Source organism: Dryobates pubescens, chromosome Z (genome assembly GCF_014839835.1).
Source record: "Dryobates pubescens isolate bDryPub1 chromosome Z, bDryPub1.pri, whole genome shotgun sequence".
Lineage (NCBI taxonomy): Eukaryota > Metazoa > Chordata > Aves > Piciformes > Picidae > Dryobates > Dryobates pubescens.
This window is the reverse complement of record NC_071657.1, coordinates 8,595,274-8,622,872: the sequence shown is the minus strand read 5'-3', so window position 1 is coordinate 8,622,872 and position 27,599 is coordinate 8,595,274. Positions and strand designations below refer to the sequence as shown.

The 27,599-nt window shown below is 42.9% G+C and overlaps 1 protein-coding gene across 1 annotated transcript; it reads right to left on the bottom strand.

The window, feature by feature from the left end:
• Positions 1–944: 944 nt before the first annotated feature.
• CAAP1 (caspase activity and apoptosis inhibitor 1) lies at positions 945–27,599 on the bottom strand. The gene is made up of 6 exons (XM_054178938.1): positions 27,450–27,599; positions 26,257–26,457; positions 24,789–24,873; positions 23,195–23,267; positions 9,936–10,009; positions 945–1,853 (listed from the first exon to the last, which is right to left on the bottom strand). Exons 1-6 carry the CDS (start codon positions 27,579–27,581, stop codon positions 1,510–1,512), a joined length of 909 nt encoding a protein of 302 aa, XP_054034913.1. The 5' UTR covers positions 27,582–27,599; the 3' UTR covers positions 945–1,509.

The window sequence follows — 27,599 nt, the reverse complement described above, 5'->3', positions numbered from 1 at the left end:
GGGCCCCATCCTCTTTAATATCTTTATTGATGATCTGGATGAGGGGATTGAGTCAGTCATCAGCAAATTTGCAGACGACACCAAGTTGGGAGCAGATGTTGATCTGTTAGAGGGTAGAAGGGCTCTGCAGAGGGACCTCGACTGACTGGACAGATGGGCAGAGCCCAACAGGATGGCATTCAACAAGTCCAAGTGCCAGGTGCTGCACTTTGGCCACAGCAACCCCATGCAGAGCTACAGGCGGGGGTCAGAGTGGCTGAAGAGCTGGCAAACAGAAAGGGACCTGGGGGTGCTGATTGACAGCCACCTAAACATGAGCCAGCAGTGTGCCCAGGTGGCCAAGAGGGCCAATGGCATCCTGGCCTGCATTAGGAATAGTGTGGCCAGCAGGAGCAGGGAAGTCATTGTGCCCCTGTACTCTGCATTGGTTAGGCCACACCTTGAGTACTGTGTCCAGTTCTGGGCTGCTCAGTTTAAGAAGGATATTGAGACACTTGAATGTGTCCAGAGAAGGGCAACAAGGCTGGGGAGAGGCCTTGAGCACAAGCCCTATGAGGAGAGGCTGAGGGAGATGGGATTGTTTAGCCTGGAGAAGAGGAGGCTGAGGGGAGACCTCATTGCCCTCTACAACTACCTGAAAGGTGGTTGTAGCCAGGAAGGGGTTGGTCTCTTCTCCCAGGCAACCAGCACCAGAACAAGAGGACACAGTCTCAAGCTGTACCAGGGGAAGTTTAGGCTCGAGGTGAGGAGAAAGTTCTTCACCAAGAGAGTCGTTCGCCATTGGAATGGGCTGCCCAGGGAGGTGGTGGAGTCACCGTCCCTGGAGGTGTTCAAGAGGGGATTGGATGTGGTGCTTGGTGCCATGGTCTAGTCATGAGGTCTGTGGTGACAGGTTGGACTCGATGATCTTTGAGGTCTCTTCCAACCCTGGTGATACTGTGATACTGTGATAATTCATTTTAACTAGAATAGCTGCATGATGATGAGCTGGGCCCCAAGGAGAAATAAGCAATCTCAAATCCCATCACTGACTGCCTAAGGCAGTCACACAACAAAAGACCTCTTCAAAATGCTATTTTAAATGAAATTAAATATAAATCAAGTTCCTCACATAGTTAAACAAGTTTTTAATAAATAAAATAGCTGATAATTTCTAACCATGGGGCTATAAAGAATTTGATTCTCCTAACCTTTCTGGAAGGAAGGCACCAGGTTCCTAGCATAGCTCTTTATATTGTGTGATTCTCTGAGGAGATAACCCAGCACTTGGAAGAGATAACCCAGCAGAAAGGGATATGATCTCAGTGAAGCATCAAACCACTCCGTGCATCCCATGGAAGCAGCACACTAAAGGCAATGAAACCAGCTATCAACAGCTTCAGTCACAGGTCAGAATACACAATAGAGTTTGAACGAGGAATGTCATACCCAACCCAAATACACTCCAACACTGAGAACAGACATCACACATCCTTTATAACAAATACTGAAAGTTAACTCTAAACAATCTCAGGGCTGTTTTTTCACATCACCAGCCTTCATCAGAGCCTTAATAGCCCTGGCCCGCATCTCAAGCTCCAGAAGCTCCAGTTGCTGTGCTGATGGCTGAACATCTTCTGAGGGAGGAACAGCTAAGGTTGCTGCTTTGGGCTCCTTTGGGCTGGACTCTGCCAACCCCAGTATCTCATTCACGCTTTTCTCAATGTCCTTCTGAAGGTCATCTATCTGACCAGCTCCACTTCTGACAGTGTTCTCTTGCGCATCTGGGCCATCTTCTTCATTGCATGGACCTTCTATGTCACTATCATATGCATCTGCATTTATGCTGAGCACATCACTATCTTCTCCCTTGCCTGTAACATAAAGGTAACAATCATACAGTAGCCTAACAGAGCCATTCTTTCTTCAACTTACAAAACTGCTTCTGCTTAAAGCGCTCCTCTGCAGATTCAGAGTGGCAAAAACACCTGTGAATTTAAGACAACTCATTCCTCTCCTTTTTCTCCTCCAACTTTTGAGGCTGATCTAATCTGGACAAGTGTTAACGCATTTTTATGCCAATTTTGCTGATAGCAAAGCAACAGTGCCAGGAAGATCTATTCTATCCTACGGAGTTACATGATCTGTTTTCCCAATTAAAATGTCATAAGGTTTTATAACACAAGGAAGCCTCTGCAGTGCAAAATTTATTATTGTTTACTACCTTTAAATTTAGCTTTCAAAATACAGTTTTGAGAACGAAATTTTAACACCATTTTTGAAAGAAGGTGGACACTGCAGTCAGGCACAGCCCCCAAAAAATTAATGGGAATTCCATTTACAGTGCAACTCTTCAGAATTCATCACAAGTACTTTAGATGCATTTCACTCAGTAAAAACATGGAGGAGGCTGTGGCATTGGCTTTCAATGCAGGCTGAAATTTGGAGCTTACTGAAAGTTAATAAAAATAATAAGAAAAGGCAGTGTAATGAAATGAAAGCAGAACTCTACCAGCATCTGAGTAACTGTTCTCAAGGTGTGGATACAGATAGGCTATTGCTTTTGACACACTGCCCTCAGAAATTCTTTGTCCTTTACTAACCTTTGTCTCCGTGCAAATTACAGTAGGACTGGTTCCTGCTTAAAATGAACAATTTATAGTCAGGTGATAGCAAAGTTACTGATTCTAAAGGCTTTAAAATTGCTTTTGTTAGTACCATATCCACAGCTATGGCTGCATGCCCTGTTAATTAATAATGAGAGTTCAGAGATAGAGATCTGTGGTCTTGAAATACATACAATTGCTTACCATGAAGATGAAAAGGAAGTTTACATTCCTTTGTAAGCTACGTTAGTCTATAATGATCCTCCATAGATCAAAAACAGTCTTTACTCAATATATATTCAGACAGTATTGCAAACCTAGGGCTTTATTATCATTATTATTTTCTTTAATTCTCCTTTAAAAACATGGTAGGGACAAGGAAGTGAAAGTCTTCTCAGTACTGCACACTGATGAGACTACTGATAGTGGGTGAAAATTAAAACACAGGATGTTCCCTCTGAAAACATGGAAACTTGTTAACTCTACAGGTGGTCAAACTCTGGAGCGGTTTTCCCAGAGAGGTTGTGAAGTCTCCATCCTTGCACATATTCAACCTTGACTGCAGGTGGTCCTGAGCAACCTGTTCTCACTGACCTGCTTGAGCAGGGGCATTTGGTTTGATGATCTCAAAAACTGCCAGTCTAACCTAAACAGTTCTGTGACTGACTTTTCAAATCAGTAGGCTGACATCTGGCTTTAATAGGACCTGAGCAAAGCTTTCAGCACTGTCCCACACCACATCCTGGTCTCCAGGCTGGTGCAGAATGGGTTCCAGGGATGAACCATTCAGTGGATAAAGAACTGGCTTGATGGCCACACCCGAAGGGTGGCTGTCAATGGGTTCATGTCCCAGTGGAGGCCAGTGACAAGCGGAGTCCCTCAGGGAGCAGTACTGGGACCAGGCTTGTTCAACATCTTTGTTGGTGACATGGACAGTGGCATTGAGTGCACCCTCAGCAGGTTTGCTGATGACACCAAGCTGTGTGGTGCAGCAGACACACTGGAGGGAAGGGATGCCATCCAGAGGGACCTTGACAGGCTGGAGAGCTGGACCCATGACAATCTCATGAGGTCCAACAAGACCAAGTGCAAGATCCTGCACCTGGGTCAGGGCAATCCCAAGCACTAATATAGGCTGGGCAGTGACTGGCTTGAGAGCAGCCCTGAAGAAAAGGACTTGGGGGTGCTGGTGGATGAGAAGCTCAACATGAACCACCAGTGTGCACTTGCAGCCCAGAAAGCCAATCACATCCTGGGCTGCATCAAGAGAGGTGACTCTCCCCCTCTACTCAGCTCTGGTGAGACCCCACCTGGAGTACTGCATCCAGTTCTGGAGCCACTATTACAGGAAGGATCTGGAGGTGCTGGAGCATGTCCAGAGAAGGGCCATGAGGATGATCAGAGGGCTGGAGCACCTCTCCTGTGAGGACAGACTGAGGGATTTGGGGCTGTTCAGTCTGGAGAAGAGAAAGCTCCAAGGAGACCTTATCATGGACTTCCAGTGTCTGAAGGGGGGCTACAAGAAAACTGGTGAGAGACTTTTTAGGGTGTCAGGGAGTGATAGGACTGGGGGCAATGGAGCAAAACTAGAAATGGGTAGATTCAGATTGGATGTTAGGAAGAAGTTCTTCACCATGAGGGTGGTGAGACTCTGGAACACATTGCCCAGGGAGGTGATGGAAGCCTCATCCCTGACGGTTTTTAAGGCCAGGCTGGATGTGGCTCTGAGCAACCTGATGCAGTGTGAGGTGTCCCTGCCCATGGCAGTGGGGTTGGAACTAGATGATCCTTGAGGTCCCTTCCAACCCTGACAGTTCTATGATTCAATGATTCAGCAACTGGTTACTTTTATTTTGGAATTTGGTAGTAGCATCCTTTGGTTCCTTAACCTCAGATCTGCAGGGCTAGAAGTACTGATTTGTAAGCATTGCTCATCAAGAATAGAACAACCAACATACTGGAAACCCAAGCAAATATTTCCTCTGTGAATTGCTCTTTCTTAGTATCAGGCAATCAAAATCTTACTGACATTCAAAGTACATTAAAAAAAATCACTGATAATGCAGTCTAAGACAGCAGGGACCTATGATTTTAATACATTACAATTTGTTACTTAATTATCTTCCTATCACTGCCCCTTTTTTTTCCCTCAGGATACTCAGATTTAATGGTTTCATGTTGGAAAACTCCTGGAAATAATTTTTGAATAATTCTTCTCAGTAGGAATGCTCTTTTGATGTGGATCTCAGATCCAATACAACCCATTTTCTCCTTCTTCAAAAATGAGTAAAGTAGCTTGGAAACTGCATTTTTAGACCTCTTTGTTTTACATTTTCAATATTTCAGTGTCTTTTTTATTATACAGGGAATATTTTTAAATGCAGCCAAAAAAAAAGTCTTTTTTTTTTCCTCTTGAAGACACCATAGTATCATAGTATCAGTCAGGGTTGGAAGGGACCACAAGGATCATCTAGTTCCAACCACACTGCCATGGGCAGGGACACCCCACACTACATCAGGCTGGCCACAGCCTCATCCAGCCTGGGCTTAAACACCTCCAGGTATGGTGCCCCAACCACCTCCCTGGACAACCCATTCCAGGGCTTCACCACTCTCATGGTGAAGAACTTTCTCCTCACATCCAGCCTGAATCTCCCCACCTCCAGCTTCATTCCATTCCCCCTAGTCCTGTCACTACCTGATATCCTGAGAAGTCCCTCCCCAGCCTTCTTGTAGGCCCCCTTCAGATACTGGAAGGCCACAATTAGGTCACCTCGGAGCCTTCTCTTTTCCAGACTGAACAGCCCCAACTCCTTCAGTCTGTCCTCATAGGAGAGGTGCTCCAGCCCTCTGATCATCCTCATGGCCCTTCTCTGAACACCTTCCAGCACATCCATATCCCTCTTGTAATAGGGGCTCCAGAACTGGATGCGGTACTCCAGGTGGGGTCTCACCAGAGCAGAGTAGAGGGGGAGAATCACCTCCCTTGACCTGCTGGCCACACTTCTCTTGCTGCAGCCCAGGATCTGATTGGCTTTCTGGGCTGCAAGTGCACACTGAGAGCTCATGGTGAGCTTCTCCTCCACCAGCACCCCCAAGTCTCTCTCCTCGGGGCTGCTTTCCAGCCAGTCACTGCCCAGCCTGGATTTGTGCCTGGGACTGCCACAACCCAGATGCAGGACCCTGCACTTGTTCTTGTTGAACCTCATGAGGTTGGCTTGTGCCCACCTCTCCAGCCTGTCAAGGTCCCTCTGGATGGATCCCTTCCCTCCAGCGTGTCTGCTGCACCACACAGCTTGGTGTCATCAGCAAACTTGCTGAGGGTGCACTCAATGCCACTGTCCATGGCACCCACAAAGATGCTGAACAAGCCTGGTCCCAGGACTGATCCCTGAGGGACTCCGCTTGTCACTGGCCTCCACTGGGACATGTAATAAAAACCACTCCCCAGCCACAAAGTGGTTTCTGTTTTCTCCTTGAGTTTTTGTACAAACCCATTTGCAGTAGGGGGTAAGTTCTGTTCCAAGAGCAGTTCTAGAGTATGTGTTAGAAAAATTAAACTGTTCCTTGTTCAAAACCAGTTTAATCAACCAGCCTCAAAAGAGGCCACTTCTGCTTTTAAAGGGAACAAAACAAAATTAGAAAAATATTGTCTGTATTTTTTAAACATCTGAAAACACCTTCTGGTTCATGCATGCATTTTAATGACAAGCAGTGCAGGAAAACCTTAGGAAAAATCTATTTTAACTGGGGTTTATGATATTTCTGCTATCCTGAGGGTGTGGGGAAAACAAAATAAAAACCAATACTGATTACTAAGAAAGTTGTACATGGACTTTTCTCTGCTTAAAAAAATGGGGAAGAGGGGGAAAAGAGGGGGAAATAGGGGAAAGCAGGGGGAAAGAAGAGAAAGGGGAGGAAGAGGGGGAAAATAGGGGGAAATAGGGAAAAGCAGGGGGAAAGAAGAGAAAGGGGAGAAAGAGGAGGAAAAGGGGGGGAAATAGGGGAAAGCAGGGGGAAAGAAGAGAAAGGGGAGGAAGAGGGGGAAAAGGGGGGGAAGGGGGGAAAGGGGGGGAAGAAGGAAAAGGGGGGAAGAGGGAAAAGGGGGGAAAAGGGAGGGAATGAGGGAAAAAGGGAGGAAGGGGGAAAAGGGGGAAAGAGGGGAAAAAGGGGGGGAAGAGGGGGAAAAGGGGGGGGGAAGAGGGGAAAAAAGCAGGAAAAGGGAAAAAAAGCAGGAAAAGGGAAAGGCTGTAATTCATCACAGTATTTAAGTCCCGGTTTAGGAATACTGTGTGCTACCCTGAATGAGATCACACTCTTGATGTAGGATCTTACATAATTATCACTGTACTTCCTCATAACACTGGCTGACAATCCTGCAAAACCTGGTGATCATACTGGTAAATACAGCACATAGGGGAACCCATACAACTAACACCTATGGCACCTCCAACACTCTAGTCAGAGCTGACAAAAAGCAAATTAAACCGTGGAAAATGCAGGATAAGAAATACTGATGAGTTCACAGAGAGTTTTTGGTCTCTTTTTTTGTAAGGTAAATCACAATTTTCAAGCAATTAATACTGGAAGCCTAAACCAGAAATTATTCTGAAAGAAGTCCTCCTCACAGCACTGCATATAAAGTACTTGGATCAACATACCAGGGCTTTCTTCACTCCTAAGTAGTTTTGCCTTTTCCCACTGTGACAAGATTAGTATTTCAGTTTTGGGTGCAGTTTTGCCTATTTCCTACACTATCAAATCAACTTTGAACACTATATTTTTAACTCTACCTTGCAATACACAAAATATATGGAAGATCAAAAGAAATGGGCATCGACAGGATTAAGAAATGGAAATTACCCTATCCTGCTCCACAGTTTCAGTCAGCACTTGCCTAACATGCTGGTCAACCAAGCAGCTTTTCCACTGATCACAAAAGTAGGTGCATCATATCACAGTTCAAAGCCTGAAAGTCAGCTTCACAGACTGCACTCGTCTTAACTCAATGCAGAGAGAAATTGACTTTGTACTGGGTCTGGCTGGGACAGAGTTGGTTTTCTTCACAGCAGTCTGTAAGATGCTGGTTCTGGACTTGCATCTGAAACTGTTGGTAACACACAGGTGCTGGACAGTGCTTGCACAGGCTCAGGGTTTTCTCTGTTTCTCACCCTGACTAAACAATGACTAGTCTGGAGATGGGCAAGAGATTGGGAGGGATACACAGCCAGAACAGCTAAGTCCAACTGACCAAAGGGATATTGTCCACCATATATGACATTGTGCTCACAGCTAATAACAGCTCAAGGAAAGGAGGAGGGAAAAGGGGTGTTCATGGCTATGGCATTTGCCTTCCCAAGCAACTTCCAGTGTATGCCAAGGCTCTGCTTTCCAAGTGGATAACAATCTGGCTGTCAATGGGAAGTTATAAATAAAGCCCATCCATTGCTTTGTTCTAGTTCACAGCTTTTGTTTCACTTATTAAACTGTCTTTCTCTTGACCCAACAGTTTTTTCTTGCCTTTGCTCTTCTGATTGTCTCCTCCACTGGGGGAGGAGTAATTCAGCCACTGATGGGCACCTACTGCTGGCTGGAGCCAACCCACGAAAGGATTCCTTTTGGTAGTGGTGACATATTAAGCAGAAGCTCAGTATGAACAATGATTCATGTCTGTCCCAGAATTAGTATGGACCAGGAAACTGGGCAAAGCCACCTCAGGTTCCATTCAGAATTTGGAGCTTCCAGAACTGTGTAATACAGTGTCCTTACAAGCTCATGGGCCTACAGATGTTCTGAGGGGTTTTATTTCCTTCTTTCACAGTTGTGATTTCAGCCACTAACAAAGATCATGGTTGGCATTTCTCATTACCTTTATTATTTTGCTGACTTCCACTTTTCCCTTCAACTACATTTGCAAAGTTTATTCTAGCATACTTAATTCCATTTTAAAATCTTATTTTATGAACTTTTGCTTACCCTCTCATTCTTCTTCCCTATTGGATCACAGGCTGCAGCTCAGCAAGTGATTAGTTATGTTTTTACTCTTATATTGATATTCTCAAAAGCTCTTTAAAGCACATAATGTCTTGAGTGGAGCCATTGTTATAGCCCAAAGCCATTAGTATACACTGGTTGATTAAGTCATAAAAAAACAACAGCAATCACCTGCAGCAATCATCAAGCCCCTTTAATAATACAAAAGTGGAAGAGATCTGAAGGAAATCTGTCAGTACTAAGGTCACTCCATACAGCAAAAGACAGAACATTGAAGGCATTCCTCACAAAGTCATAGCAAACTGCTCCTAGAAGTTTTGATGCTTCTATTATGACTCTTTCCTTCTAGGATTAATTCCTCTTGCTAATTACTTCAGAAAAAAAAATAATCACAAAGTTACTCCGAGAGACATCTCGCAGACAACATTCTGAATTGTGAAATAAGAGTTGCAGGAAGCAAGTAATGTTAATCTTTGCAGAAGAGAAATATAGGCTGCAAGAATTTACAACATTGTTTGATTGGAAAAGCTATTTCTGATGTTACTGCATATGGAAATCAACAGACTGAGACAAAACCACCTACAATCCTAGTGCTCCATCCACAAAATAATACTGCCAGTCGTGACATGGCACTGATTTAGTGATTACAATAAACCAAACCCTGCTGCAGCTTAAGGAAACTTTCCTTACACAGCAGGTACTCAAATGTGTACCACAAAAGTACCTGCTCTTGCTTATTCTACTGTGCCAATCACTGTAGTACCTGAATGCCTCACCCCCTGCACTTTTTCAAAAGAGAAAATGTATACCCAAGACAAAAGAGATCCAAAGATCTGAGTGTGTACTTCCACTGGCCCTGACTTCAAGTGAAACGTGCAGCTATCAGGAGTGGTGGGTGTTAAGCACCATTCCTGGAATCTTAGCTCTGCACAACAAAGTAAGGTGTCATGTATCAAGACTGAACAAAATGATTAATTACAATCAGTCCTTGGGCAAAAAAATATTGTAGTAGTGAATGGCTATGAATGTCAAATCAAGAGTATTGTAGACTCCAATGATCATCTCAATAGAAAGTAAAACTGATTCTCAAAGAATTCAGCAAATGGTAAATAGCAGTATTAGCAATCACCTGCATACCAAGACCCTGAAATGACTGAAGTTCCTCTTCAGCTGAAAAATTAGATATGAAGAGCCAAATGAGCCTTGCAAGAGCTTCAGTCTTGTTCCAGAAGATAAACTAGCAAACTTTGAAGAGCTGCAATTTGCTTCTAGCCCCAGAATCTCTCAAATCTGGAGTTAGTCACGGTCCAATTAATCACTCCAGTAAATAAAATTTTAGCTTTCTCCACTACATACCTTGTTTTGACTCCTGACTTTCCAGCTTGTTGTCTTCTCTGAAAGAAGAAGTAGAATCTATACTGTTGTCCTGTCTGAAAACAAACAAGATGACATTGTAATCCTCATATTTTACAATTTAGGAAAACTTTTCTAAGAAACATTTACTTTAACTGAAGAAATTTTGTGGTGGTGGTGGTAGGCCAATAGGCCAGCTACAGTATGAATACAGGCAAAAGGAACACAGAGTGCTAAAGTAAGCACCTCAGAATGAGATATTTCTTTTTGGTTTGGGTTTTTTTTTTTTGGCTTTGCCTAGCAATAAACAAGGACAAAATAATAATTTCCACTACTCTCTAGCCTTCCAGATTAACAATCCCCACTGGTAGCCCCTCCCTAATATCTGGAGCTTTTCTCTAAAGCTTAGAATAGTTGTCACACAGTTAAATGATTTGGGGGAAAAAAAATCATAGTCCCAGTTGCATTCAAATAATTTACTATTTTATTTTGAATTAAGCTGTTTTCATTTAGTTACCATTACCTCACCACCATCCACCCCTCCCCTACATCACAATCTCATGTTTTCACAAAGGCAGAGTTTTGAAAACAAAGTGCAATGGAACTGTTAAACTGATTTAGTATTTGCATTTCTCTGTTTATTCTATTTAAAGATGTCTATCCTTGACCTGTAAGGCTTCACTTCCTTTATACAAGGAATAAGAAAAAGGTATGTCTGTGAAATGTCTATGTCTTTCACAGATTTGCACCTGTTACTTACACAAACTGAAAACACTGTGAAATAGACAGGAAGAAAGAAGGCAGAATGACACAGAATTACAGGAAGAGTTCAGTGGCCATGTTTAGTGAGCATTCTGACAGCAAAACTGACAACTTCCTACCCTGAATGTTGGTGTGGCATTTGTTTCATACATATTAACAGGGAATGAATGCAACCATCCTGCCTGTGGCAGCTAAACAGCAGTACAAAAAGGATAGCAGTACCTCAGACCTAAACAACAGTGGTTTGAAGGCTTTACCTAAAACTGAATGTAGATCTATTTTCCCCATACTCTCAAAAACATGCTTCATTTTTCACTGGCTATGTCAGGAGGTCAAACACTCTAATACTTCCAGTCACCTTGGTCTGAGAGACACAGCTATTTTCATTGCTACTTCCTTTTCGGCAGAAGCAGAAATTACTGTCCTGTTTCTCCCACTTTTTGTACCGACTGCAATACAAATGCACATGCAATAATTAAGGAGAATGTGTAGCTGTTTGTATATTCACACAGCACCTGAAAATGTTGGGTTTTTAATGTTCTATACCTTAAGCGAGGAAAGAGAAATGTACTGTCCCTTGTCATCATAATAAATAAACTATTTACTGTGAAGCATTTTTCTTAGAGCTCAATGGGGTGTATCCTTTCAGTTGGCTTTCCTGCCTGGTCAAGGGTGGTATCACCCCAACCCTTCAATGTTGGACTTTCCATTCCCAGGCAAAGCTGAAAGAGAAGGAATGAATACAAACTAGATGTTCAAACAGCTATGCTGACCATGAAGTTCTGTACCTACAGTTAACCCCTTCAGAAAATTATTTAGAATTTGCCACTTCACAAATGAAGAAAGTTTGCTCATTTATTTTACATTCCAGTCATCAGTCTTGTACTACAAAGGACAGAGGTATTGCAGGACAGATTAGAGCCCTCACCTGTTAGATGTGAAAAAAATCCCAGGAACTCAATAAATAAAACTAGGTCTGCTGTATATGATGGTTTAGAGATGTCAACCAGAGTCTCAGTCTTCTTGCTGTCACAGGGGGAAAAGGAACACTGGAAAACATGACATTACCAGGTTCAATTTAGGTGGATCAAGAGGAGCACAGACTGAGGGAAAGCTCTGCACTCGCACACATAACCATATGGTCACCCAGCTGAGATCCACCCCAATTACCACTCCAGTGAGCCTGCACAGTCTAGACCAGGCAACCTCAGTGCCAGAGCAAAAGGCTTTAGATCAAAGCCTGGAGACTCCTGGCAGCAACATTTCCCCACTCACCTCCATTACTGGGTGAGGTTAGACCAGGTGCCAGCACAGAACAGCAGGTAAATATGTCCATGATGCTGTCACAGCACTTCTCAGAAATTTCAGGTTTTGCTTTCTTGTCACTTGGCAAGGCCTATCACACTGAGTTCTCCATAGTACTGCTATGCCCACAAGGCTCTGCATTCAATGAGTCACCAATAGCAAAAAGGACAAGAAAAGAGCAGAGGAACTCCAGAAACTTCATCAGGGTCCACCCTGAGTTGCTCTTAGGATTGTGAGAGTAACCAGCCTGCTTTCTGAGGATGAAACTTGGCAAGAGCAGTCAGCTGGAGAAATCACCTAATGGGCTGCTTATTACTGTCTGTGAGAGTAAAGGAGTCTGCACAGGGCGCTGGAGAAGTGCATTTCAGGATTGCTGGCAGATGTTTTTAAGGGATGTCCAATTCTAGAGCCCCTTTTACAGGAAGGATCTGGAGGTGCTGGAGCATGTCCAGAGAAGGGCCATGAGGATGAGCAGAGGGCTGAAGCTGCACTCCTATGAGGACAGACTGAGGGAGTTAGGGCTGTTCAGTCTGGAGAAGGCTCTGAGGAGACCTTATTGTGGACTTCCACTATCTGATAGGGGCCTACAAGAAAGCTGGGGAGGGACTTCTTAGAGTGTCAGGTATTGACAGGTCTAGGGGGAATGGAGCAAAAATAGAAATTGGTAGCTTCAGATTGGATGTTAGGAAGAAGTTCTTCACCATGAGGTTGGTGAGACACTGGAACAGGTTGCCCAAGGAGGTGGTAGAAGCCCCATCCCTGGAGGTTTTTAAGGCCAGGCTGGATGTGACTCTGAGCAACCTGATGTAATGTGAGGTGTCCCTGCCCATGGCAGAGGCATTTGAACTAGATGATCCTTGAGGTTCCCTCCAACCCTAACAAGACTATGATTCTATGATGTGTACCAGTGCGTAAGGCAGCATGGGGTGTGCTTAGAGGAAGAACCAAGGACGGGAAAAGGGAGGAACAAAGGGAAACTTACAAAAAACATTGTGAGGAAAAAAAACCTAAAGAGTGCAAAAAGGGCCAACAGAGCATAAGCACATTGCTAGTCAGTACATTTGTATGAGCAAACCCTGGACCCAAGTAACTGTCTGTCCTGCCTTCTTACTGAACTCTATTACTACACTATTTTACAACATGAGAGGACACTAAGGTCTGTACGTATGTGCACATCCATATGCCTAAGTGACATCAATTGCAAAGGGGACCACAGATCACAGGGACCTACAGGATTCTTTTGCCATAAACTAGACAAGAACAAAAAATGTGCACACTACCTTGGCAAACTCCACTATCATGAATCAGTGTGTATGCACACACTTGTAATTCACCAGCAAAACTCAGGCTAGTCTAGCTAGCAAGTAGGATGAGAGGTCTGGGAGTCAGGTACCAGCCTATAAGATCAGAGGCCAAATTCCTGAAGGAGAAAAGGGTCTGCAAGGAGACAAGTTGAGGGCCCAAAGCTTTACTAGAGAGATCAACAGGATGATCGTGGGTCTGCAGCAGCAGAGAGGCCTGCATGCACAAGTTGGTGTGAGCACCAAGCAGAGTGGGAATACAAGCTTGGTGGGCTTGAATGTCCAAGTGCCAGCAACTGCAGAGCAGTTTGGAGCAGCTGCTGTCAACATGTCTGGATGGGTCCACTTCACTTCTCTCTTTTCTCTCTCCTCTCTTCTCCCCTCTCTTCTCCCCATTTTTTTCTAAGCAACTCCTAGCCCTTGGTTCTACTTGTCACTCAACTCATGACCAAAATAAGGTTGTGATAGACCTTGCTCATCACTAAGAGCCAAAGCTTATTGGGCTGCCTTACACCTTCCTGGCTCACATACGTGCTTCAGCATTTAGGGCTGAGCAGTCACCTCTGCACTGGACAGCAATGTGTTTCTAGGGATGGCCTCATCTTGCACAAATAATATGCAGGCAAGAAAATTCACATCTTCAGTATTACACTGAGCTGTAACACAGAATTTCACTGAGGAATTACAATCACCCCTTTGCCAGAAAACTTACTATGGTTCAAATACTGGCTATGAAATCATTTACGCTCACTTTAACAGCTACATGAAAAAGAAATTATCAATTGAGTAAGTCAGAACTTGTAAAGTTTCTTCTGTGTCACTGATTACAGCACAACTATGCTCCTTTAATGACTACCTATTGTGAGCAAAAGAATTTTGAGAACCCAGAAGTACTTTCATAGCATGGCTTTTTGCTTTCAGAATTGATTGGTTTGGGCTGTATTGCTGGTGAACCTTCACTACTTCATTCCATAGGTGGGCATTTCACACCATCTTGTGGCCAAGGAGAAGCATTTCAGGTCACAGTTCGTTTCACTCTCAATTTGCTCATCTTGTTTAATTTGTTTGTAAGAAATACCTTCTTCCCAATTATCTACACCAGGGCATGGATCTAAGAAAGGGTAGCTCATCATCTTGTCTCCAAACAATGGGAGTAGAAGATCAATTAAGGCACAACACACAGATGCAATATTTTCTTCTCTCACGCAAATATGTGACAGCAGTAATTTTGAGCTCCCTCTTTTTACCACTTTTGAAAGACATTTTTCCCTGACAGTGAAGGCTGAAGTCACTTTTCCATGACACAAACTCAGCATTACCACTGTTTTATAACAGAACAGTATTTGCACAGTATGTCCTTTTCAGAACAAAAGCTAACTCTCAGTTTGTTGGTGACAAATGCTGTAAATTCTGATTTGCCCTATCCTAGCTTTTCATATTGCCATGCTCCAAGCCAGTGCAATAGCTACCTGGGGCCCATGCACATCAACTCTGTACTGAACCCATCACTTTAAGGAGTCTGCATTTCTGCTGTCAGAAATCTGGGACTGAGGGTGCTCTGGTACCACAACTCTAGATGATTACAAACAGTGAGGTAAAACAACAGCACAAGTTAGGAAAAGAGGTGATTCCTAGAATTGTTTTGGTTGGAAAAGATCTTTAAGATAATCATGTCCAATCATCAACCTGACCACCATGGCCATTAAACCATATCCCAAAGTGCCAGGTCCAGACACTTCTGGAACACATCCAAGGATGGTGACTCCACAACCTCCCTGGACAACCTATTCCTATGCCTTCCAGTAAAAATTTTTTCCTAATATCCAACCTAAACTTCCCCTGGCACAATTTCTGGCTATTTCCTCACATTCTATGACTTGATACCAGAGAAAAGAAACCAGCCTCCACATCATAACAACCTCCACATACCCCTTGCTTTTTTTTTTGCTTTTAAGTAGGGAGAAAAAAAAAAAAGGAAAATGAATGAAAGGGAAATTTCTTTTAATATCGAGTAGATAGCTAAATACTAAGACAATAAGAGTAAAATAATGCTGAACATGAGCCTGCAGTGTGCTCAGGCAGCCAAGAGGGCAAATAGCATCCTGGCCTGCATCAGGAACAGTGTGGCCAGCAGGAGCAGGGAGGTCATTCTGCCCCTGTACACTGCACTGGTTAGGCTGCACCTCGAGTACTGTGTCAGTTCTGGGCCCCTCAGTTTAGGAAGGATGTTGACTTGCTGGAACAAAGTTGGTGAGGGGTTTGGAACACAAGCCCTATGAGGAGAGGCTGAGGGAGCTGGGATTGCTTAGCCTGGAGAAAAGGAGACTCAGGAGTGACCTTATTGCTCTCTACAACTACCTGAAGGGAGGTTGTAGACAGATGGATGATGGTCTCTTCTCCCAGGCAGCCAGTACCAGAACAAGAGGACACAGTCTCAGGCTGCGCCAGGGAAGGTTCAGGTTGGATGTTAGGAAAAAGTTCTATACAGAAAGAGTGATTGCACATTGGAATGGGCTGCCTGGGGAGGTGGTGGAGTCGCCATCACTGGAGGTTTTCAGGAGAAGACTTGATGGGGTGCTTGGTGCCATGGGTTAGTTGTTTAGGTGGTGTTGGATTGGTTGATGGGTTGGACGCGATGATCTTGAAGGTCTCTTCCAACCTGGTCTGGTCTATTCTTTTCTATTCTTTTCTATTCTATTCTGTTCTATTCTATAATGCTGATGGTTGCGATTCCAAGCTTTAGTAGCCACTGGGGTTGGAGACCAGCAGGCAAAGTTTTATTACAGAAAAAAATTATTTAAACAGGCTGGACTTAAAGGATAGTCTATAAAGATGATATATAGTCATGCTCATACTTTTCTGAGAGGGCTTTTAATGGTCATTAAGAATCACACATTTCAGGAGTAAGGCTTGTCTGCTACTCTTGACATAAAAATTACATACGTTCCCAAATTAAAATTTGCCTTTGCAGTTCCACATCTAAATAATATTTTGTGGTAGTTTTAGGCTATGCCTTTAAAATTTTTCACAGACCTTAAGCAGAGAAGTAGTAAAATGTAAACAAATCACTATCAGATGTAAAAAAAGAAAATAGATGTAATTCTAAATAATTCCAATGGAGAGACATCTACCATAATCCTATTCAATATCTTTATTGATGATCTGGACAAGGGCATTTGAGTTCACCATTAGCAAATCTGCAGACAACACCAAGCTGGGGGCAGGTGTGGATCTGTTAGAGGGTAGAAGGACTCTGCAGAAGGACCTTGACAGGCAGGACAGATGGGAGGAGTCCAACAGGATGGCATTTAACAAGTCCAAGTGCCAGGTGCTGCACTTTGGCCACAACAACCCCATGCAGAGCTACAGGCTGGGGACAGAGTGGTTGGAGAGCAGCCAGGCAGAAAGGGACCTGGGGGTACTGATTGACAGCTGGCTAAACATGAGCCAGCAGTGTGCCCAGGTGGCCGAGAAGGCCAATGGCATCCTGGCCTGCATCAGAAATAGTGTGGCCAGCAGGAGCAGGGAGGTCATTGTGCCCCTGTACTCAGCACTGGTTAGGCCACACCTTGAGTCCTGTGTCCAGTGAGGTGGTGGAGTCACCATCCCTGGAGGTGTTCAAAAAGGGATTGGACATGGCACTTGAAGCCATGTTTTAGTTAGTCATGTGGTGTTGTGTGATAAGTTGGACTTGATGATCTCTGAGGTCTTTCCCAACATCATTGATTCTGTAAGACTGGTGGTACAAACCCAGTTTTCTTCTCTGCTCCCCTCTTTGCCCTGGAGAGATATCAACTTGCTTCTGCTTTACCTTGGCTGCATTGTTTTGGTTAAGTCTGCACCATCTTTCTCTGCTCATTTCTCCCTTTTTGTACAGGAGAGTGGGGCAGCAAAGGAAAAGCTAGTAGCTAGTAGCAAGTGGATTCTTGCACTGTTTGTTAATTATAAATACCTGTCAATAATGTATATTTGTACATATTCATTGCAGTCCATTGCAGATTGTAGTTCTGCTTGTAAATACAACTTTCATTTGGTTCCCATTGGGCTGGTCTGGCAAAGTTAATGTGGGGTGGGGGTGGGGGAGTTTCAACCCACCACATATTTCTAGAAGGCCCAACTCCACGTACATCTCCCCACGGAATTTTTGTTCCAAGGGCAGTGTTCCATGATGAGAATTAATTAACAGCAAGCATTTGGCAGGGGGAAAAAAGGAAAGAGAGAGAGGAGGAAAGAGTCCTTACTAAGTAGTCCTCCTCAGGAAAGGTATCCCAAATAACAGATGCTAATCAAGTAGTTTAATGAGCTATACAAGGTCCGTTAGTCTGATTACAGGTGAAGTTTGAGGACACTACAAAAACAGAAGGTACTGAACAGAGGTCACATGCTAAAGTATCAGTCCAGTAAGTTGTGTTGCCTGTTCTTTCAGTGATTCCAAATGCTGAAGATAACCAAATTGTCTTAAGAGGGAAAATTGCATACTTGTGAACAGCCCAGTACCCAGGAGCAAAAGATGTTAAAGCAAAGCAAGACTTTAAGCAGCTAACCTTTCTAAAACAAAGCAAGCGAAATCTGCACTCAAGACTGCAAAGCAATGAAAACATTGTAAACTTGAGAGAATATTAAACTGCAAATTTTCAGTGGAAAAAAATAAGTACACAGTCTCAAGCTGTGCCAGGGGAAGTTTAGGCTCGAGGTGAGGAGAAAGTTCTTCACCGAGAGAGTCGTTAGGCATTGGAATGTGCTGCCCAGGGAGGTGGTGGAGTCACCATCCCTTGAGGTGTTCAAGAGGGGATTGGATGAGGCACTTGGTGCCGTGGTCTAGTCATGAGGTCTGTAGTGACAGGTTGGACTCGATGATCCTCGAGGTCTCTTCCAGCCTTAGTGATACTGTGATTATATTTTCAAAGCAAAAGATCATTTACTCCCAATATATGCATGAACACAAGATCACCACAATGAATTAAAAGAACAAGCATGCTAATACCGTGTTTTACTACAGCAGTAAATAGTTTAGTAATATACAATAATAATTTCAGTCCTTCTGTTAGAGGGTATTTAAAGAGCCAATTCAAGCAACATGAATGAAATAGCTCAGGCACATGCTAATAGGATAGGAAGAATGCCTGCTTGGTTTTGCAGGACTGGCTCACTCCTTTCAATTAAACAACTGTTGTTTTAGCCTGGCAGTTCTTTTGGTATAACAGCAGGCCATTAGAGACAGCAACACAGAAACAATAAACAAAAATCTGAGAAGTGCATAATGCAAAATTCTACCTAGAACTCACATGTAATGAAGCATTTCTATTTATTTATAAATACATTAAAAATATATATTATATAAAATATGTTTCAAATATGTATTACATAAACTATACATATATATATTTATATAATAGTTATTTTATTTCCCTTTATTGACAAATATGGGTCCTGCTTCTTCAGTTCTTCTGCATGCTTATTCCATGCTTTTATATATAGATATAAAATATATATATATAGTTTATATTTATTTCCCTTTATTCACAAATATGGGTCCTGCTTCTTCAGTTTTCTGCATGCTTATTCCAGGATTTCTAATGCTTAACTCGGAAGAAGCTGGTGACAAATTAACAAAACAGAAGCATGTGAAGCTTTGAAGCTTTCACAAGGCTGAAATTTAGGAAAAGCCTCAGGACTTCCAGTTCTGGTGGCAGAATGAGGGTATATGCACCAGAGAAAAAGGAAGGTTACAGATGTAACACCATCCCAAAGCTTCAGATAAAGAGATGACTTTTGCAGTCTTCCCTGTACTGGGAGAAACACCTCTAAATCCATGCTACTTTTAGACAGGAAGCAGGTGTTTAAAGGTAGATAAGTATTTGCCTATTTGGCGGGGTGGGGGGGGGAGGAAAAAGAATCAATACAAACTATACCCTTTTAAGAAAGCCTTTACATTTTGATACAGTTTCTTCAAATGTAGTAATTTAAGCTTTCTAGATTTCTACTGACATATGGACACTGCTGAAGGTACATGGTTTTAAATTTATTTAAAAAAAACCACAAACAACAGCAAACAAAGATGAAAGAAGGAAAATGGTGTTTCCAATCACTTGTTTTTACTAAAGTCAGACTTGCTATTCCCTTTTTCCTTTCACATAGAATCAACAAGGTTGGAAAAGACCTCAACGATCATCAAGTCCAACCTGTCACCCCAACACCTCTTGACTACTAAACCATGGTACCAAGTGCCATGTCCAATCCCCTCTTGAACACATCCAGGGATGGGGACTCCACCACCTCCCTGGGCAGCACATTCCAATGGCCAACAACTCTCTCAGTGAAGAACTTTCTCCTCACCTCAAGCCTAAACCTCCCCTGGTGCCGCTTAAGAATGTGTCCTCTTTTCCTGGTGCTGGTTGCCTGGGAGAAGAGACCAACCCCCTCCTGGCTACAACCACCTTTCAGGTAGCTGTAGAGAGCAAGAAGGTCTTCCCTGAGCCTCCTCTTCTCCAGGCTAAACAATCCCAGCTCCCTCAGCCTCTCACCAACCTCATTGCCCTTCTCTGGACACATTCAAGAGTCTCAATGTCCTTCTTAAATTGAGGGGCCCAGAACTGGACACAATACTCAAGGTGTGGCCTAACTAGTGCTGAGTACAGGGGCACAATGACTTCCCTGCTCCTGCTGGCCATACTATTCTTGATGCAGGCCAGGATGCCATTGGCCCTCTTGGCCACCTGGGCACACTGCTGGCTCATGTTTAGCCAGCTGTCAATCAGCACCCCAAGGTCCCTTTCTGTTTGGCAGCTCTCCAGCCACTCTGACCCCAGCCTGTAGATCTGCATGGGGCTGTTGTGGCCAAAGTGCAGCACCTGGCACTTGGATTTGTTGAATGTCATCATGTTGGACTCTGCCCATCTGGTCAAGATCCCTCTGCAGAGCCCTACCACCCTCTAACTGATCAACACCTGCTCCCAGCTTGGTGTCATCTGCAAATTTACTGATGTTTATGTGTCCATGAGAATAACTAAGACAAATAGGATTTAAACCAAAAAGGCTTTAACATTGTATGGCTGATTTTATTTTTCTATGTTTTATTATTTATTTTATTATTTAATACTGCAACATAGAATGCAGTAAAAAAAACAACTAATCATTTATTAGACAATCACCAAGTATTCAAGGCAAACTAGGAAGAACCAACAGTGAGAGTATAAACAAATAAAGTGCCTTTTTCATTCTGGAAAGTCTTTTCTCTTCCCAGGGCAAAAAATTTCATCCATGTAAATTCAGGTAATAATTAAAAATATATTAATGATTTCAGACAACTGAAGCTCAGCTTAGCTATGCAATTTTCACCATTTCTTCACTGATGCAGATTTGGTCTCCTTGGCTGTTGACTGACTTTTTGCTGTTCTGGCTGAAACAGTTTTATTAAGTTTTGCAAGCTTGCATTTACATACAAACTGCAAAAAAAAAAAAAAGATTGCTTAACTGTCCAAAGTTTAGACTTATTTATTAAAAAGGGCTTGTGACATTTTGCAGCTGTGAAAGCCTGATTTTGCTCTACTTATTGAGCACTGGGCTTTAATGATCAGTATAAAATCTTCATTTTTTCCTCTCTCATTTCACATTTCTTTTTTAACCCTCTATTAGCAAAGCAACTTCCCCACACCCCCCCCCTTTTTTTTTTTGGTGTGTGTTTTTGATATTCCTTGGTTTGGGGTTTTTTGGTTTTGTTTGGGAGGGTTGTTGTTGTTGGATTTCTTGTTTGTTAGTTATTCAGTTTGGTTTTGTTGTTGTTTCTGTTTGCTTAGGGGTATTTTTTTCATTTGGTTTGGGTTTTTTGGTGGTAGTAATGGTGGTTGGTTGAGTTTTTTGCCATTGTTAAACTAAGCATACTGCTAAACCTTAGAGCCAAGTTTCTGAGACAGCTATGTGTATAGCACAACATTTTTTAACCTGCTGTATTAAAAGGAGAAGACATGCCACAGTTCATACACCAGCATATCTTGTCCAGTCAGTTTGAAGTCATTTGCAATATTAAAGTGCTGTGATGGTAGAACAGGGCAACTCAAGAACAGGGCAGCTCAAGAACAGCAGACTTCTGAGCTGCAATTTACTCCCTAGAGAGGCTGTTTTCCTGAAACTTTCCTAGTTTCCATGGGATAATGGATTATTAAGTGTCTTCTCATACCCACTAGTCAAAAAAATGGTACATCCCGCTTGTTTTCCTTATTTTGCTGTTTCTACTGTGTCTTCTGTGGCTGAGGGTCATAAATGTATCTCCCAACATTAGTTTTGAAACACCTTGCAGCCACAGAACTACCTTCCTGAAATGAGCAGCACTAACTTCACCATAATTCTTTAAGATAAAGAACACTTCCTGTATCTTGCAACAGTAAAGAGCTTGTGAACTAGGCCTTAAAAAAACAAAACATAACCACCACCAACAAAAAAACCGCACATATATACCTTCTCCAGAAATCAAAATCCTAGGTCATTTTTCATGGTTTCCTTAGCCAACAAGTTTGTCTTCTCATTCTGTTCAGAAGTTCACTGGCAAAACACCGGTCACTGAAGAGGGACTCTTTCACACAGAGAGACCTGACACTTCGTGCATCTTCTAGGGTTTGATACTATTTTTATATTATTTTTTTAGACAGCCAGCAGAGGGCAATGTCCAAGACAATACAATGAGTCCACATAAATGGTTGTACTGACACCATTCGTAGATCATGTGGACAATAAAGACCTGAGGGTGGGATACAGTCATAAATCAGCTACAAAAGGACCCAGAAGAAACAGTGCCAGAGGGTATTAAAACTGTATCACAGTTTTAACTCAGTGTCACTCCATTTTGTAGTATATTTGTGTGATGTATGATGAGAAACTAACTCAGTAACTTTCTGAAGAGAGGATCTGAAAACAAATCAAAAATATTGGCCAGAATGTAAAACTTGGATTCCTGTCTCTACCTTTTCTAGCCATTTGTCCCTGTTTAGTAGGTCTGGATAAACTAACAAATCAGGAACCAAGAGATACTTTAATCTGCCCAACACTGATATATTACCTTGTGTTGTCTCAGTGGTTTATTATCTTGTGCACTGAATCTGTGGTGCATTTGGGTCAGTAATGAACACAGGAAAGCTTTTCATTTAGGCTTCTACAAGCAAGCTAGACTCAAAGTTTGATACATTGTGGGTGGTAACTGGTAACTTCCCCTTCTTCCCTAGAAACTGTCAGAAAGTTCAGCCTTTCAAAAAAAGAAGGGACTTAGTAACATGCTACACCAAATGTGTCTTTAACAAACTAACAAGTATTTTAAGAAAAGGTTAAAAGGGTTTTGTTGGCCTTCACAAAACTGATGCTAACCTAAGAATAGGAAGCCAAAAGCCTCTGTTCATGAAACTCTACTACATCCCCAAGAGAGAACACAGGAAACCAGTAACTGTCAGTGCCGATTCAACTGGGGCAGGAATGAAGGACCAGAAGGAAGAGTGGAAGAGAAGAGACATCTCAGCTGAATTGAAAGTGTACTTAACGCAACTCATGGAGCAAAGTGAGTTACTCAACCTGCTTTAGCTCACTCAGAGGGCTGTTAAATCACTTCTGCTGCAGGCTAGGAGCACGCACAAGTTCAGCTACCAAAACTCAACAGACAGGTGGTAACACCACCATGAAACCAAGTTATGTGCTCAAGATATATTGAGTGTTATAAAGTGACAAAGGCACGTTTGTAAGTTCAGTGCTTTCTAGCAGTCACAGCTTCTTGTCATGCAAGCAAAGCACTGATATAATTAAGGATACAGCAACTGGGCTTTTCAACATCAGATTTGATAATTTTTCATGAAAAATCACTGCATTGTGCAGCATTCTTAAACTAAGTTTTTAAGTGTTTTGTCTTTTACTCACTGACTGACTGGTTCACCTCCAGTCTTGTCTCCTTCCGCCTCCTCATCAGTATCAGAATCAGCTCCACCCCTGCCTAGAAATAAACAGTTTCAAACAAGACAATTCAGGCAAGTTACATAACTAATACTATAGTTAGGCCTACTCTTAATAATTAACTCTATTATAATCAGCAGAAGGTAAAGCAGATGTTCTCAAACTAAACTTAGTCAAAACAAAAATGCTTTGTGTGTTTTCTGCTAGGCATATGGCTGGCCTTTTAAAAGTCAGCCTCTTTTCAGTGACAGCCAGTGATGAGGGGCAATGGACATAAAAAAAGTTTTTCTGTGATTGAGTTTATTATGAGCATGACACAGCACTGGAACAGGCTGCCTAGAGAGGTTGTGGAATCTCCTTCTCCAGAGATCTTCAAAACCCACCTGGATGTGTTCCCATGTGACTTGCCCTGAGAGGTCCTGCTTTCCAGGCGGGCTGGACTCAATCTCTGGATGTCCCTTCCAACCTCTAGCATTCTCTGATTATGAAAACCAAACAGCTATTCCTAGTATAATACTAAAGGAACTAAAAATACAGTACAGGAGACAGAACTAATTGAAGTTACTCTGCAGCATTCAAGATCTGCAGAGTTACATATAATTGAGAAGAAAGCAGTACCTTTACAAATAAATTCTTCAGCCCTTAAATATCAATTGGAAGTTCAGCAAGATACTGAAAAGCTGGAGTGTCGCATTCTTAATCAAAGTACATGAACAGTGTGTCTCAGCAGAGCAGGGAAATCCCCTAAGAATTCTTTCTCTACATGTCAAATACTCCAGTGCAATAACTAATTGAGCTGGTACTGCAGTACATCATATTTCCCCTGCAGAGAACCAGGAGGCAACTTACTATCAGTTTAACTAAAACAAAGGATTTCAAACAATACTGTCCTAGCTTTGTTATTCACATCAAGTCAAAAGCTCTTTTTGGGTACTAAGGAAAACAAAATTATGCTAGTGTTTTCTCAGTGTGTTCTTTATAGCTTCTAAATCAACAGATGCTTTCATTCGAGCTTAAAAGATCAAAACTAGATATACACTATATACACAAACACACTATATATCACTATATATATATATTATTACCAAATGTTATACCAATACATATATATACTAGTATCACTCTTCAGAGATACCTGAGAGGGGTCTGTAATGAAGGAGTGTTGGTCTCTTTACCATAGCACCAAGTGACAGGATGAGAGGAAATGGCGTGCACCAGGGGAGGATTAGGTTGGGTATTAGAAGAAACTTCTTCACTGAAAGGGTTCTCAAACACTGGAACAGGGAGGTGGTTGTATCCCCATCCCTCAAGGTGTTTAAAAGACATATAGATACGGTGCTAAGAGACACGGTTTAGCACTAGACTTAGGCAGAGGTAGGCAACAGTTGGACTCAATAATGTTGAAGACCTTTTCCAACCAAATTGATTCTATGATTCTATTTACATGCTAATATACACTTACTGGTATGTATGTATACATGCTAGTAGCAAGAAATGAAAATCCAGTTTAGAGGCAGACTATACTGTGGTGAACAGTGGTAACTAAAACTTAAATTCATACCTTCAAGTATCTTCAACAGTTTTTTTTCAGATAACAGCTCCAACTGCTCCAAGCAAAGCCTTTTGATTTCCTCCATGGAACAGCTCTAAGAAGATGAGTAAGACAGACCATAAGCCACTAAGATTTTTTGAGGACAAAGAAATCATGAACAGTAAGCAGTACCTGAACTGTACTGAATCAACAGCTAACTCAAACTGCCAATCCTGTCCCCATTGAGAGCTCCACAGACACAGCTGCTGAAGAACATCAGGCAGGTGCTTCAGTTTTGACAAGTAACAGAAACGGAATGTGTACTTTTTTCTAAACAGCTAAACAATACACCAAATCAGCCCCCTGACCCAGGGCTGCAAGTCTTCACTGCAGCTGCAGTACTGAGCAGCAAGAATACCACACCATGTGTGTGAACCATGGTAGAGCAAAAAACTGTAGCCCTGATTACTCCTACTTCTCCCTCAGCTGGGAGCAAGTGAACTATGTAATTAATCCTGCAAAGACCAGAAACCAAGTTCACAAATGGCTCTTGAACAATGTTGTATAACATAAAAAGGAAAAAGTTTCTTATGTAAATTGTGATCCATTTTTGATGTTTGAGCCATACCACATGCTGCCACAGATTTTATGGTTATTCCAGTTAACTTCACATATTTCACACTACTTGGTGAAATAAAGTCGTAATTTCTTTCACACTTTCAAACAAACTATGAAACCACGTAGAACTGCCAAAATTAGGAAATGCTGAGCACATTCTAACCTTCACAACACTACTGTAGGTTTGGTTCTACAATACTAGGCAACTTCCTTTCAAACTCAGTAATGCCCTTGCCCCCAGCTGCTCCAGTTTTCTTCTCCCAGAGATGAGAAATGGATGAGACTGTATGAAGTCCACCACATTTAAAATGAAGTAGTCCTGCCTCACTCATATTAATCATATGGCTTAAAAAAAATACATTAAAATTAACAAAACATCACACAAATGCCATTTCACATGCAGCACCTTCTTCTGTAAAGGCTGCAAGCTTAAATCAGATTTACCAAGCCCTGCAGTTCCACAAGACTCAAAAAGCATACGCTCTAAGCCAGTAAAACTCTAGCAATACCACTACCACTGAGGTCCACAGAAGTTACAGTTCCAGAAACTGTTTATCAAGAAAGGTTTTTAAGTTAATTAATATGTTGAGGTAAAGTGTTTATCTCATGCAACTATTGAACTCCTTCTGCAAATAACTAACCAGTACAAGCAGATGACAGAAAAAGAAGCAGCCTGCAGCTCAGCAAAGGCTGAGCAGTGGAAAAAGAGCAAGCTGGAATAACTATACCAAACCTTTGAAAAGTCTCACTTGATGTAAGCTTTATTTAAGAAACACAAAGGCAGCTTTTAAGGTGGAAAGCCACTAGACTTGAGAAATAAATATGCTTTATAACACAAGCATTCAAGACTGTAAAACATATATAAAGTGTACTTTAATACCTTTAAAATATCAGGCAGCATCTTCTGCAGCTTTTTCTCCCCTATGACACAGAAACACTGTTGAAGCATTTCTTTTTTGTCTGTTATGTAGAAACTGACAGGTTTGAGTGAGATACTGAGATCTAATCCTCCTTCTTCTATATCACTGGGTTCTTCAGCTTCCTCTACTTTCTCTTCAGATGGCACGTTGCATTTTGCTTCCTAAAAATCAAGGAGGACAAGCACAATTTTCACATTTTTCAACAACCTGCAAAGGAAACTTGGAGCTCTATTTGTGCTTGCAGTAGTTTTCCCATCATAACTGCAAAGTACATCTTAAGATGGACTTCTGAGCTTGCAAACTGTGTTTTAGTTTGCAAGGTAACTGTATCACAGAAACAATATTTTTGGTTACTAAAACCATTCCCACAGTAGGGAAAATTTTACAACCTTCCAAGAGGAGAAAAAAAAAGAACCACACCTTTTAAATATTAACTGGAAAACATTAAAACATTAGCTACAAATACCTAGCTGCTGCTTAGACATGAAAGCATCCTTTAAGGCAAAAGAAATCTGTCTCACTTGCCGTGCAATTACAATCACTAACCTAACTGCCCTGCTAAGAAAGGAATTGGCATACAATCAGATCGTCCACACATCTGAGCCTCACAGTTAAAAGAAAACCGCTAGAAATACCTCATGGCAGTGCCGCAAGTCCCTCGGAAGTGCATTCTGAGGCAGTTTTTGCGCTCGCCAACCGACACCTACGATAACAGACGCACACCCCGGCGAGCACGGCGGGCCGGGGCACCTCTGGGCACAGCCTTGCGCCTCTTACACCTGGGAAAACGCAGGCTTGCCTCCCCGGGACGTGCTCGAGGCGCGCCACGGCGCTGCCCGCCCGGTCCGCGGGGTTCTTTGCCCACACCACTCCCCGCCCGAGCCCGCTCCTCTGTGCAGCTGCGGGCTGTCCCGTTCTGACGGAAGGAACCGGGTCCCGTGCCTGTGCCGCAGGCCGGGGCGAAAAGCTGCGGCAACTAGCCGGCCGAGAGACTGGCACAGGCGCCTACCCCCGACCCTCCCCGCAGCAAACGCACACCGCCGACAACGGCCGAGGCACGGCGCTGGCCAGGAGAGACGGTTCTCGAGCGGACAAAAGCAGCAGCCAGAGCCGCTAAGCACCCTCCCGCCTCTCCTTCTCCTTGGCGCGCTACCTCGGGGCCACCGTGGCTGGACTCGGTGCTCCTCCGCTTCCTCTCGCTGCCACCTGGCCCCGAGGCACTTCCCGGACAGCAGGAACGCGATCGGCGCCGCTTCTTCTCCTTGGAGGACTTCCTGCCTGGCATCGCCCCACCGGCTCCCGC

Excerpts from the sequence above, each read along its gene's own strand:
- CAAP1 (XM_054178938.1), bottom strand. The coding sequence starts at position 27,581 with ATGCCAGGCAGGAAGTCCTCCAAGGAGAAGAAGCGGCGCCGATCGCGT. Across the intron at positions 10,010-23,194 it reads GGAGGTGAACCAGTCAGTCA|ACAGGACAACAGTATAGATT; the intron begins GTGAGTAAAAGA and ends GTTTGTTTTCAG. Across the intron at positions 1,854-9,935 it reads AAGTCAGGAGTCAAAACAAG|GCAAGGGAGAAGATAGTGAT; the intron begins GTATGTAGTGGA and ends TTTATGTTACAG.